The sequence below is a fragment of the Scatophagus argus genome, chromosome 12, assembly GCF_020382885.2.
Source record: "Scatophagus argus isolate fScaArg1 chromosome 12, fScaArg1.pri, whole genome shotgun sequence".
NCBI lineage: Eukaryota > Metazoa > Chordata > Actinopteri > Scatophagidae > Scatophagus > Scatophagus argus.
The window spans coordinates 16,699,626-16,714,869 of record NC_058504.1 but is presented as its reverse complement, the minus strand read 5'-3'; the positions used below and the strand labels follow the sequence as shown (position 1 = coordinate 16,714,869).

Sequence of the window (15,244 nt, the reverse complement as noted above, 5' to 3'; positions counted from 1 at the left end):
TGTTATGTGATATTTACAGAGCGTCCTTCAAGTCTCTCTTTCTTTTTTTTTAAGTTGCCACTGCTGGATACTTACATAAGACTCTGTCTCTCTCCTTGCCCCTTTCTTTCCTCTCTCCCTGTCTCAGTAAATCATTTCCCCAGGGCCAGTCATTAGCATCATCTGAATTTGCCATGTCTAACATCCCTTCTCTGACGTGCCAGTCTAAAAAGACAGTATCACTTAGAGGATCTCACAAGCTCCGCTGAAACAAAAATATAGAAAGGAAACAAATTCTTTATATTTACAGAGAGCAGTTGACATTGCGGGGACGCTGGATTGGGTGCTGAAGCAGGTGATTGGTGCCGCGCTCCACACACACACACACACACACGCAAACACAGAGTTGTCCTTTAAAGCCTGCTTTCTCTGGGCCCCGGACTGTCCTTGCCTCTGTGAAACCTCCTCGAGCGTGCCACGGGAAGGGAGCAGCAATTAATTTGACTGACATCATTCAGAGTGATGGCTGAGGTGGCGACAAGACAGGGTGTGTGTGTGTGTGGGTTTGTGTGTACAAGAGAAAAGCATTATCACAGCTATCATCACAGTATTTACTCTTTTGCTCATTTCTAATGAGCATACATTTAAATTGAAAACAGAATCTGTCTTTTGAGACTCTGTAATGAGAGTCGCTCATGACTGTAATTAGTTAAGAAGGTGTGTGATAAGACAAAGCAACTGTTCTACACTGAAATCCATTCAGTTTTGCATTCAGGTTTCATGGGTATTGATGAGCAGATACATCTACAGAGATTAGCTTTGATGAACAAAAAACCTAATTCCAAATCAACATACAGTTGGAATTCATTTTTTTATAGAAGAAATAGCAAGCAGGTCTGGTAGGGAATCATCACATGTCCTTGTTGCTTTCCCTCCACACATGAACTACCTCGATCTTCCTCTCACTCCCAGTCAAGCATCAGAATAGATTATGACATTTAGGTTCTCAGACAGCTGCAGGTGCCTGAGCGCTGAAAAGTGAGAATTATAATCACCTCGATCTTCTTGTTTCAGCTGTGACTCAACTTTCAGATTTAGTCGTCAGGTGTTGTTTCAGTATTTCAGTCAGAGCTTCAGTGCTGTTGATGAAAGAAGCAGTTAACAAGTGCGGATAAAGGGGGCAATAGTCGTTTCTTTACTTCGTTGTTTTAAGATATTCGTGTCTTCAGATTGGACCTTTCTCTTTATTAATGACAATACATCACCAGACTGAGCAGACACACGAACTCCAGAGTTACACGAGAGTGAAATTTTGGGTAAGAGACACAGCTGTTCTTGTTAAGTTTTACCCTTTAGACTCTGGTGTGAAAAACGCTTCAGGAAGTTTGATCTGTGGAGGTCAAATCTGTACATATGAGGGGCCTTGATCCTTCCCCTTATTCACAATTAGCATGTATATATGTGTGCTTTTCTTCTCACATACAAACCAGATTCATTCACATACACAGCTGAAAACCACAAACACAAGTGAAATGCTTTTACATGTACAAGTGAAAATGCTGTCACACAAACAACTACGCTCACATATGCAACTAAAGAAAGTTATCTTGAAAACTACTGAAAAGCTTTCACTCATCCTAAATAAAAGAGGCCCAGCCGCCATGTGCATTTAAAATGAATACATATGTGTGTGTGTGTGTGTACCAAAAGAAAATTTGTTTGGTAAGCTGCTTATCAGGTATGTGGTATGTGTCTATTCTGCAGTCGCAATACATTACCCTTATTTCACACTTCACATAGGTGTGCATAAAATGGCCCCAGAAAACAGTGCAAGCTCTGTTGTGGACCGGGTCACATATTATTTGCGTATCATTACCCCAGACCCCTGCACCATAATCTAAAACAGGACAGACAAAATTTATACAGGCGTGTATAGGTTTTATACCTTGTCATTTCAGTTTAGAGTCCTTCAGGCACAGTACTGATCAGGCAGTATGTGCAGACCAGGTGGCAAAACTATTTAAAATTCAGATGCATTTCCTAGTGTGAAGTTTTCCTGTTTCCTGCAGGTGAAAGAAAAGGTCATCCTCCCCTCCTAACAGTGATGTTCATATTCACTACTGAACTGTTAGGTTTCACAGCATTTTACAAAAGCATTTCAGTTGTGTATGTGAGCATATAATTTTTAATTTTTTTTGCGTGAAAGTGTTTCAGTTGTGTGTGTAAAATCATTTTACTTGTAAGTGTGTGTGTGTCGTTTTCAGTTATGTATGTTAATGAATTTGGTTTCATATGTGAGCAGAAAAGCTGGGTAATTCTGAATAATGTCCTACAAACGGTCCCTCATACATACAGCTGATTAAACATACACCACACAATGGATATGAGGGAAGCGGACAAACACACTTTTATTTGGCTGTGCATTGGGATATTTCCTCATCATGGCTGAAGCAGACACAGCACAACTGTTTCGTCTGTTATGAACGTAACATGACAACATGTATTAATTGCTCTCTACAACAACTCAAATTCTAAAGAGATTGTTATTCACCAAGCACAAACACCTACAGCTTTTGAGTGTGTCATGAATGCTTACTGTAGCTAACTGATGAAGCAAACTAGCATCAGCACATAAAAAATGTGTTCACTAAATTAGAGGTAACTGTTGATCATATTCCACCATATCCCTGGGTCTTATTTTCCTAGTTTGGGCCATAATTTCTATGACGCGTCTTCCAGAAGATGGTTAGCTTAGCTTAGCATAAACAAGCAGGGGGTAAAGAGGTAGCCTAGCACTGTTCAAAGGTTTAAAAAAGAGGACAAAATGAATTAGCATCTGTAAAGATGGCTAATCATCTCCTTAACTCTCACTCAGTTCATCCAAAGTGTGTAAAAAACAAGTTGCTGTATTACACAGGCTTATGTGTGGGCCTATTTCTTGACCAGGCCCAACAAGTCAAGCAAGGAAGCTAATAGGTGTGTTTTTCAAACTGTCAAATTATTTTTTTTAACTGCTGAGATCTGGGAACACAGTGACATTGCTAAAAGGACATCTGAAGAAACAGTCAGATAATTAGATCACAGGTTTCAAACAAATCCTCTGCTTAGCCCTATATGGCTTATATGGAAGAGAAAAGGGGCAAAAAAGGCAAACTACACAAATTGTAGGATGTAAACACAAATTAGTTTACTGGCTGACTTCCTTGTTCAACTTAGGAGTGTCATTTAAATAAGCACAATTCTGAAAGACACCACAAGTGAAGTCAAACCTTTGTTTAGTTTTGTGCCTTTTCCTTAAAAGAGGTCATCAGCTGTTAGTAATGAAAAATACAGGACACACAAAGTAATTTGAGACACTCATCCATAAAACACTTTCAAGCAGCGAAACAAATAATTTATGAGGTGTCTGTTGAGTAAATTTGGTTTGAAGTTGGAATCACATTTGTGTGAGATAAATAACAAATAAATAACAATTCTGCACCAGTGTCAGCAGTGATATGTGACCTGTGGTATGACAAGCTGAATTTTTAAATTTTTTACTGTACACTTCTCTTAACTTTTAAAACCGTAATGGAACTAATGGAAACCTCTGTTTTCAGTGTTGCTTTGATACTAAGTCACAGGTGGATGTACTTTGCCTACATGTTCATCCATGTAGAAACAGGATTTGGTTCAACACTGCTGGAACCCTTGCAGAGCACAGGATGGTGACATAATCTGCAACAGTATTTCTGTGGGCTGTCATGTAATATGTTGCAGTGTACAGTCTGGGTGTCGCGCTGTTGTCGGAGGAGCATTTTTTGAGCATGTTTCTGTTTGTGAATGTATGTGTGATGGTATTGAGGAGAGCAGTGTCTGACAGCATTAGGTAGTGTGCTGCCCAGTCATGGGATTATCTATGCCAGGGGGGCGTGTCAGCACCACTGTGCTCCCAGCTTCCAGTGGAGAGTCTTAATCTCAATCTTGCAAATCCTTTCTCCTCTTTCAAGAGTTTCTTTCATCTGAAAACAGTGGAACAACACAGTGAGCAGACTTTGACAGTCTGCACAAAGACTTGCCCAGTGCATGCATGGGTACACATGGGGTCACCGCATCCTTCAGTCACACTAAGAATCAGCGCAGAGAGCAGCGTCTTCGTTTGAAGTCGATCAGACTGGCCTGTACAGAAACGCTTGAACTCTTAGTATTAAGGATGAGTCAGTGCTTTGAGAGTCATGAGTCATTTCTTGTTTAGACTGACTGTCTCTATGTTGTGGCCTCCTGGATACAGTCTGTGGCAGCCCAGCAGGATGGAAAAGGCCTTACGGAAATCTGCATTGAAGGCATAGATGATGGGGTTGAGGGACGAATTAGCCCAGCCAAACCACACAAACACGTCAAACGTAGTGGAGCTGATGCAGGGGAAAGCCTCCCCTTCGCTCGACTGCTCGCAGAAGGGCACCATGCAGTTGAGGATGAAGAATGGGAGCCAGCAGCATACAAAGACCCCCATGATCACTGACAGCGTCTTCAGCACCTTGGTCTCCCGCTTGAACGTCATTTTGAAAGAGCTCTCAGACTCTGCGATGCTAGAGCCCCCACTCATGCTGTCATGTCTGTTCTTGGCACTTTCGGCCGCCCGCTCTAATGCAGAGATCCTCCTGATTTGTCTGTGGGCGATGCGGTAGATCTGAGTGTATGTGGCTACCATTATGGCCACAGGGATGTAAAAGCTTATGAGAGAGGTGGAGATGGCGTAGGTCCTATTCAGGCTTGAATCACAGTTCTCTGGGCTGCCGAAAGATGTAGCATTAAAACCCGAAGAATCGGAGGACCCAGTGAGAGGGGTATAAGATTTAGTTTGGGTCTTGTGCCAGTTGAGCTGCACCGGGATAAAGGAAATCAGAACAGAGAGCGTCCAGGCTACACTGATCATCACATAAGCCACTCTTGGTGTCATCTTCCTCTCATAGCGAAAGGGGCTGGAGATGGCCCAGTAACGGTCCAAGCTTATCACGCAAAGGTTCAAAATGGATGCTGTAGAACACATAATGTCAAAAGCCACCCAGGTGTCACAGAAGGAGCCAAACGGCCAGAACCCGGCGATCTCTGTCACTGCCTTCCAGGGCATCACCAGGATGGCAACCAAGAGGTCTGACACAGCCAGCGAGATCACAAAAAAATTGGTCACTTTCGAGCGCAGATGGCGGAACTTGGTGACTGCGGCACAAACAAGTGTGTTTCCCAGCAAGGTGGTGAGGATGAGCAGCGAGAGGAAGCAGCCAGTTAGAACACGGCTCGAAGGAGCCTCGTCCAAAAACCCATTGTCGATGACAGTTGAGAAGTTCATGAGATCCATCCCTGAATATGTGTGGGTCGGTGGTGTGTTCGCTTAAGTCATACTGGATAGTCGATCTATATTTCACTGATTAGAATCCAGGAGGCTTCTATGCCTTGGAAAAAAAAAATCTTCATCACCGCATCTTGTGTTGAATGAAGCAGGGTGAGATGTTTCGGGCAAACCCTCTGCATGAACGACTTTTGCCTCCTGACTTTATGAACTAGATCTGACATCCTTTGAGCTGCAGTGCTTAAAAGGTAACTTAATGCCTCGTGTAATGACCATGAGCTCTTCTGTCTGCCGGGCTTATAGATCCCAAATTGACAGAATTTTAAGAATCTCTCAGTCTCCTTATTTAAGTCACCATCAGCCCTGTGGAGTAAAGAAATGAATTACATAACATTATTAATTTAGATGATATTTTTTGTCAATTAAATGCAACATTTGTCAAAATGCTTAGCCCTGTTTTTGATTTTTTTTTGTGTGTTTGCTCTGATTATATGTACATGTGTACGTCATGTAGCCGATTACACTGTTGATTACCATCTCAGCGATCCTATTTCGAACAGTATACCACATAAGCTATGACCGTGGATTTTCCCATGAGCGCACTGTAGTTATTATAAGGCATGACTATTCAAGATCCACACCTTCCTTCGTAAATGACTAAATTGCTTCTGTACGATTCTTATCATTATCATCACACCCACCTCGAAGGCACAGACACAGAGCCGTCGCCTCGCTCTTTTCTTTTTTTTTTCAAAATAAATGTCCCATCACCTTCGTGAGAACTTCTCGGCGTAAAGTCCACGGAAATGCGCGCTCCGTCTCCGGGTCCAAATAAACAAACTAAACCACGGTCCAATTATCTCCTCGGTGGATTACGTGTCGCTGATACTTGTCCACGACTTAATAACACACTCAGCGTTCAGATTTCACTCTGCCATCACCGCTCCCTCGCTGCGACCCCCTGCAGCTTCGGTGCGCGTTTGCGCCCAAAACCCGGAGCGCACTGACGTCGTCCCATTCAAGAGAAAGTGAAGTGGGAATGAATGTGGGAATGTGGGAATGTGACTGTGGCACTTTGGCGACCAATTCCGCTATGCTGCCTCAATTTCAGAGCGGCACAGCAGGTTCACGCCTGTCCTGTCCTGTCGTGAGAGGCCTTTCACACGGAGTTAAGTTTAAAACATCAAGTGCTGATTAAACCCATCTGTTATAATCTAGGCTTTAATGTAGTTTAATTCAATTAAAACTGGGGTTTAACAAAGTGAATCAGGAAGAGGGCCAAACATGCAGCGCCAGTGTGCCGCTGAGGCCACCCATCGGAGAAAGGGAACAATTGCGTCTGTAGAGGGAAATTCATCTGGAGCGACACAAGACCTCGTGAACGATTTTAGTCTTGTTAGGGTTTTGGTTTTGTTTGTTTTGTTTTGTTTTAATTTGTTGTGAATGAAATAGAGATTTTATGAAAGACAGGTTTATGCCCAGCTAGATGATTAAATCAGAAACTCCTCATCCACCGTGGCTGAGTTTTCTTACTGTAGACAGGCCAATGTCACCTTTAGTCGCAGTCATCGTTTCTGCTTTGCTCTGACCGATAAATTGTGCACAGCTTGTGAAAATCCGGACAATATCTGTCCACCATAGCCATAGTTGTTTTATTCATATCCAGCTGGTGTCTTGCACGCAGAGCACACTGGGATGTAGAGACAATCGTGACATTCCAGCTGTCACTTTACAGTGATGTGAGTACTTTTGACAGGAGGAAAAGAAACTGCTTTTTTTCCATCACAAACATCCACCCTGTAATACGGTTACTGTTTATGTTAAAGACAGATTCTAATGAAATCGTAAAGAACATACTGCATGTTATCCGTAATAATTTCCTTTTACCTTATTTACCATCTCTCTGTTCTGTTATTTTTAATCCTATACAATTATAAAATACAGTAGACAAGACAAATTGCAGTAAACACTACATTTATAATACAATAATAGGGAATATTCCTTTATCAAAATGCAAAAAAATGCAAAATGCAAAATTTAGTGTTTTGCAGGTTTCAGTATTTAAGTTGTAAATTTAGTTTTTCAAGTAGGCCTGCTGATATCTGTCTTCAGAGAAAGAGAAAGCACAATTTGTTGATTCATTCCTAGTCAAACGAGAGAAACATAATTTTTTTTATTATTATTTATTATTTTGTTATTTTTTTGAACATAGATAAACAAAAAAGAAAAATAAAGAATCATGAATTGTTTGCTAATCAATTTATTTTTGTCCATTCTACGCAGCCAGAAAATGGTTAGCTTAGCTTGACTTTTGATAAAATCTCTGTCCAAAACCCACAAATAGCCTAAACACCTTCTTGTATAATCAGTACAGCAAACTTACTACAAGATGAATCTTTAACTTCAAATGGCCGGTGTCATTTAAGTTTCACATATGAGCTTAACAGCGTCACTGCTCTGCCAACCGCTTTCATCCAAAGATCTTAATCCTGTGATTTAGTAAAATATCTGCATCTGTCTGTGTGTTGTGTGTGTATTGCAGTCATGTGTGCTTCAGTCTTTCTTAAAAAGATGTTGTGAGCTTTCCTTTTCCCCTGTTTTTTTTTTTTTATCATTGAAACTCTTAAGTGCTGACTTGCTTCAAGGACATCAAAGACACAGCAGTTGGGCCACGGTCAAGAGTTCAAAGTGCAGAGGTGAGACAAGGGTAGGCAGACAAGCACAGGTACATTGTGGGCCTGTGAGAGCGTCTCTCTCCACCTGCCCTCTGCTCTGCTTTTTCCTGTGCTCAAAGGTGCAGCTGCTGCTCTTCTAACTAACTCATATCCCATGCAGTTCAAAGGCTCACACCGCACAGAGGCTCCTGCTGCTGCCGCATATACTGTAAGTTGGGGTTGCTACATGCTGTCAGTTTCTCTCTATCTCACTTTCCTAGAAGTAATTAGTTGATGGGTATCTTGCTGTTTCAGTGACTAAGATGTATAAGAGCAGACAAGACAAACTGTAGTTGCAGACGATTTTCACATATATCAATTTATCTATGACCACATGTTCTCATAAACACCCAAATGGCTTTAAATTCTGAGATCGCCTGCACAGATCGTCTGTGCAACCATCTGAGTCGATAACAAAACTTCAGAGTGTTTTTAGGCTTATGTGAAATGACAGCCTTCAAGGCAGACAAATGTTATGAGTAAGACAGCTGAGAACGAAACAGGTTGTTTTAGAAACCAAAATGTTAGAAAACCTTAGCCCTCTGTCTTTGCTGCTACGTGTTTGTTTGTGTCTATGAGTCCAGGAGTGATTGCACAGCACTGCATATTTATCAGCCATGTCACACAAGGCCATTTGTGTTTTTGAGTGTGAGGCATGCAAACGTTTACTTCTACTGCTCCCCAGATGGGGAGAATAGATAAAAGAGCCGTTGATTCACTTTAGCTCTCTCTTACCGCTTGTCTCGAGTGAATAACTTTTGCTAAATGATCTGGCTGGAAATTGACAAGCTTGCAGATTATTTTATCAACTATCATTAGACTAACAACCAATGCCAGATCCATGCATTGTACTTAAATTACAGCTAACTTTAGCTGGCTTGACTGATGTGTTAGTCAGCTAGATTGCTAAATTACTTCACCAGCTAACATGAACCATGCACTCACCGTTATGACAGTGTTGATTTTAGCCAATAATAAATGATATAGCGAAACAAAGCAAAGGTGTATAACAATTAGCCAAGATTAATGCAAGACGGAGGTGTCCAAATGTAGGCTCAGCTAAACAAAGGTTAGGCAGCTAGCTGTAACTAATGCTGTATTTGATTTATACTCATAAGTTGTTTTCAGAGTTTGTTTTTCCGACAACTCAGAAAACAAAACGTTGCACGTGACAAATCGAACACTGCCCAAAGTCAGAATTCTAACTCGTCGACTCAGATGACCTCAGAGGACACCAAGTTTGCAAACCAAGATGGCTGCCCAGAGCATCGTTTGTGAATAAAAGCTCTGCATGTTTTTAGTGCTTTTGTCTTTTTTTTCCAATTTAGTAAGCCGTATACACAATAATGTCTTACTGCTGCCTATAGGCATAATGGCCTTGTTCGGCGTGAAATACTGTGTGATGTGTCGTTTATCAACTGGTGCTGCTTGTAACCAGCTGATGTTGCTATAATAACAATGGCCAAATAACGTTACAAACGAGCTGTCTTGTGTTGTGGCAAATAGAACACATCCAACTTGGTTTTGTCACTCCGAATACGGAGTTACGAGTACAAATCGAATGCAACATTGGTTACACAGCATGGGTCTGGCATATGCTGCTTTGTAACAGTATCTGAATTTTGCAAACAACATGCTATGTTTTAGCCAAATAAATTACAGGAAAACCACAGATAGTAGAGTTGTTCTAAATGGAGTACAAGTGCAAGCAACAGGATGCCGACTGCCGCTACCTATGTAAAATGACTTTTTTTGATTTAAAATACTCAGTGACAAGAATTTGTAAAAGTAGTTGATTTATTTGATGACAGCAGCACAATATTTCTTAACTGAAATAACATTTTTGCATATTGTAAATATTACTTTGCACCATCTGGTCACCTGAATATATCATATGTGATACAACCTGACAGTTGCATATGAATAAATAAATTGGGAAATAAATAGATTTAAATAATACAAATAAATAAATATGTGCCCTTATTATAAAAAAATCTAAATTTGAAAATTTGATATTTAATACATTCACCTGTCTTTTCATTTAATGTCAAAACATTAATTGAAAAAAAAAAAAATCAGCAACATCTGAAGCTGCCCTGTACAAAAGAGAAAACATGCCAGCATTTTCATATTCTCTTTCGGATGTTGAGTTTCCTGAGGAACTCAATGTATGGAGCAAAAGGCCTTCGAGATTTCCCCGCCGTTATCATTTTGCAGTCTCGGACACTCTGGAGAAGGAACAGAGAGGGTTTGGTTTAGAGTTACATCATTATAGATCATTATATATCATTATTATATACACACCATTACATACATCATTAACATTTTTGCTGGCTCACCTCTGTATCTGCTCTCAGCAAATCCAGGTTCACCTCAAGTTCTTGCAGAATGTGTAGTTTGTCTTCATGCACTGTCACATTGTTCAGAATGTGCTTCAGCTCCTTGACGAAGGTCGCCACACAGGAAAGCTGCACAGGATAAATGACATGGCATGGTCATGCTATGGCAAATAAAAATTCAAGTGTCACCACGAACCTAGCTCAACCTAGCAAGGAAAGCAACAAATCTTGGTATAGATTATTTAGAGTACTGATGGCAAAAGAATACTTACTGCATTTGACTTCATATTCGGAGATGGTGCTCGCATCACTCTTGGCTATAAGGACAGAAAATGTTTTTAATTCATGTATTAAGCTTAGGATATTTTAAGTGGCATATTGTGCCATGTCATTGATAGTGAAATTTTTTCTGATGGGAGGGTGAAGACACAATATGCTTTAATTGTTAAATAAAATGAACTGTGATATTATCAATGCATTATACTTACAAGTGTGATGTTGGTTTGGTTGATGGGTTTGCAGAGATCGTTGAGGATTTTCAGTCTTTCAATAATCTCTGTGTTCAAAGACATGTAGTCTGACCTGACAGTGTAGCAAAGATGCAACAGAAGAAAAGCAAGCGCGTATTTCGTCATACTGCAAGGTGGTATCTCTCTCTCTCTCTCTCTCTCTCTTTCTCTCTCTCTCTCTTCCTTCACAGCTGCTCTTCGTTGTCTGAAGTGTGAATCTTGTGATCTGTCTCTGCCCTTTTTTATATGTACAGTACTCAGCACGGAAGTCCTATGACTTTGCTCTGTACACCTACCTGAAAAATGCAAATGATCACTCAATTTGATCATTCGATAAATGTCAAAGGATAGCTGTACAAGTTAGCACATATTAGCCCATAATCTTAGTTATGAGTGAATGTCCCTGATCTCGTTCCACTGCATTCTGTAAGAAAACTTTTTGACGAGATAACAGGATTCTAGATTAGGCACGTGGATTGTCTCCTTAGGTGAACTTCTCTTTTCTAAACATAGAGAGGGCACAGTACTACTAAACTGTATAAAAATTCAGATAAGCGAGGCCTCCAATATTCTGAGATATTAAACCTGTAAATTAAAGTGTATTGAATGTAAAATCCACAAACAGTGCCATTTTGAAGCTAGGTGCTTTTTCTGCCGATGTTATGATTAGATCATTGACCTAATGAAAAATCTTAACCTATATCTCCAAGAAATTCCAAATAAATATTTTCTGATTTATTACTTTTGCTAACAAATATTATAAATGTACTACAGGAAAAATTACCCACACTACTTCTACTGCAGCTCTTATCACATTATCACACTGAACTGGCATGTCTTTGAAAAGGGGAACACAAGCAAAACCAAAATATAGCGTGTTCTCAGAGAGTGTTACGAGAAACCAAGATGAGCAATCCACTCCCTTTTTTTAACACCCTCTCTATAAGTGTATTCACATCTTGGTTTAAATTTAAATTTTGGGTAATTTCGTAGTTTCTGTGGTACTTTGTTCATGTCCAGTGGACTAACACAGATGACTCATATCATTATGTCAGTGATAATTTCATTATATTTCCTAAAGAGTATCTGAGGGAGGCCTGTGGGGAAATCGTCCATACTGTGGTCACTTATGGTGTGAATGGCTGTCACAGATTCACTGGGAAACTCCTATGAAACTGAAAACAAGTTCAACGTCTGTTCAGTTTTATTTATGTGAATAGCTTATATTTAATTAGATGAACTGAGTATTTGTAAATGTGCAGCATGCATCAACACTTCTACCTAACAGTTGTAGGATGTATCGCTTTAAAATGTAGTGATATGACTTAGTGACTTCAGTTTCTGACTGCACATTTTCAAAATAAATGGCATCCCAGTTGGAGGTGTAGATGAATATGGCAAACAGTACGCTTCCTAACATTGCATGATAGCATTGTCATTGTGAGCATGCTGGTGTTAGCATTTAGTATAAGTCTAGCCTTACAAAGCTGCTAGCTTGGCTTCTTGTTTAGATTTTTTTTTCTTGGACAGATTAATAGTACTTTTCCATGAACCTCTATATTTATGAATAACCATCTGTTTTCACAACGTTGGATCTGATCCTAATTCTGTTACGTTGACAGTAATCAAGTAAACCGTTTCTATCTTAAAACTCTTATCACCTTAAAAATGATTAGTCACTGACAGATGAAACCCAGCCACAAGAATGGCTAACTGCTTGAGCTGATATTCATTCGCTGTGTGGAAGTGAAATAACTCATTGAGATGATGACTGAAACTTGACAAGACTTTTCTGTTGTCGGTTGCAGGAGGTAAATAAAAATGAGAGGAACGTCTTTGTGCAGCTCTAGGAGTCAATTTAATTTTTAAACTTGCACAGTGAATTGAGTGTTGCCTTTTCTAGTGTTAAAGAAACCTTTACTCTTGACTGAAAATGAGTTCAGATAAATTAATTTGAATGTTACTGTGGCCCACAGAGTGATAATCTGTGTATACCTATATAGTTTTGAAACAGTCTTTTCTAAAAAAAAATACCATAAGCATTCTACTAAATGTATTCCTTCAAAATTTGTTATGTAGTTACTTTTTAGACTTTTGTGGAGATTGATCTTAATGACTCAATAGTACTTAACTGTTAAATGTAGATGGTGGTTGCAATGCATTGCGTTTGTCATCATGGAAGTTCATGTAGCGCTTTTGTCTAACACCATCAGTGGATGGGGAGTCAGATTAGTGTGCAGGCATCACTTTGTGGAGGACTTAGAGGAACATGAGTGTTCCTCTGCATACAAAAGGGGAATCACAGCAGGGAGCAGAAAAATCAACAGCGATGTTGAGTTAAGTGCTGATTAGAAAGAATTAGCATTAAATTAATTGTGGACAGGTTATCTGTTCTGCGGGCAGTTTCTAAAGATGTCATGATGGCTTCTTTGCTGTGTCATATTCAAAGTGAAAAATGTTTTGACTTAACCTCTTGGGATCCCTCCATCCATTGACACTCACCAGTGACTTCAGCATCACTCACTGATCACTGATGACATATGGTTGGACTTTTTGCTCTTGTGGAAGAGGTTCACAAAGGAAAAGATGCACGCAGTATTAGCTCATGGAAAAATTGTTGTACATTTATGTGTGTTTGTTCCCTCAGAGTGGGACCTGCTGACTGAGAGTAATGTAAGTGGGTGAACCTGAGACTGCTGACTGTGGGTATGGAAAAACTTTGGTCAACTCATGAAAGATCGTGTGTTGATAAAATCTCACATTTCCGTTGAGACGACACTTAGGCACACTGAAGTCTTAACTAGTCCCCATAATTACTGAATTTTAAAAGAAATGTACCTGAAACTGTAAATGTGTTGAAGGTGAAACATGATTCCTGTCAAGTCTACTTCACACCTCACTTTTCTGCTATGTCACAAAGTTCATGCAGTTTAAATGCTGACAGTACAATGTGAGTGAATATGCGTGAGCACATACACAGTCACAAAAAATTATTTTTGGGAAAAAATTTGCTTCTTTCCCAGTGATGTCACTCTAAGGTCATTTTAAGTAACTGTGTCAAAGAAGGACCAATTTAATAATTAAAGAGATTTCTTAGTGAAACACACCTCGGTGTCGTTTTATGAGCAATGAGAAGCTGCATGATGTTTCCTCTGCAGGACTATTACCTTCAAAATCAGAATACTAATATCTCAAAGACGAAAGCTGTGTTTAAATTGTTATTTGTTTTTTAAAGCTTGTATGTTTATTTGTTCTATTTAAGTACACATTAAAAGTCACAGTATAGCTAAAAGAACAAGTATACAAATTAAATGAAAAAACTGAATAAAGGAACATAATCAATGCTAATTCATCTGTACAAGGAACAGGTATTGAAAGGATGGTTTCTGGATTATGAAAATTCTGTGAAGTAGCCACAGGATTTCCAGAGCATCGATGCTGTTCTGGAGCCTTATGGTAAACCAACAGAATTCCCATAACTGGACTGCGGTAGTCACTTTATTACAGGGAGAGACAGAAGATCAATAAAGACAATAGATTTGTAGTCCTAAACTGTCTAGCTAAGTTGTACAACCCAGGCCTCTTTGTCTAACGTAACGTGAACACAAGAAGCATATGTGGGAATAGCATGCTAACTGGCTAACATAAGTAATATCAGGTAATTTACCCATACTGACATCATTCCCATTATCAGTGAAACAATGACTCAGTTGATTTGTCAGCGCATTTATTTCAAATGACTGTATATTGGATATATTCATCTTTCATTATCCAAATGTTTGGATCATGTTTTTGGTGTAATACCAAACAGGAAGTGACATTTCACCTCTCATTCATGAGGCTTCTTCAGCTGAAATGTCTTCAAGAATCTATGCCCAAGTCCAGTTGCCTTTACACAAACCCATATGAATAACCATAACCTGGATAAGTGAGACATCAAATACTGTAAACAAACTATATTGTTAAGATTTTTATGTTAAGGCAATTAAAATCTTGATTAGAAATTATTTTTACATGGAAGTGTTTCTTGAGTTGGTGGTTAAGTTTTTCAGGGGACTTCATTGCTGGAATTAGAAGTGGGTTCATTTTGGGTGCAGGCGCTTGCCATTATCTGCTCAACGTCCATGAATCTTATCTTTCTTTTTTTAAAAACCTTTATTTATGCAGGGGAATTTCACTGTGCCTTCCCCAGACAGGTTGGTCAAACTCAAACAACAAAGAAATGAGCTTCTTTAAAGTTGTGGCTGCAACATCCCCTTTTTATTTACTAACTGTTTCCCAATCATATTTTGAGAAGTTGATTATACTTGTTGTATATTAACCACAACCTCACCAAAACCAGTTTGAACTGCTTGCCTTTCTGTTGTGTCTGTT

General features: G+C 39.5%; 1 protein-coding gene across 1 annotated transcript; it reads right to left on the bottom strand.

The window, feature by feature from the left end:
• Nucleotides 1-3,144: 3,144 nt before the first annotated feature.
• Nucleotides 3,145-5,785, bottom strand: drd1a (dopamine receptor D1a). The gene has a single exon (XM_046405322.1). The coding sequence runs from the start codon at nt 5,315-5,317 to the stop codon at nt 4,199-4,201; it is 1,119 nt and encodes a 372-aa protein (XP_046261278.1). The 5' UTR covers nt 5,318-5,785; the 3' UTR covers nt 3,145-4,198.
• Nucleotides 5,786-15,244: the final 9,459 nt, after the last annotated feature.

Coding starts and splice junctions, on each gene's coding strand:
- drd1a (XM_046405322.1), bottom strand. CDS start 5,317: ATGGATCTCATGAACTTCTCAACTGTCATCGACAATGGGTTTTTGGAC.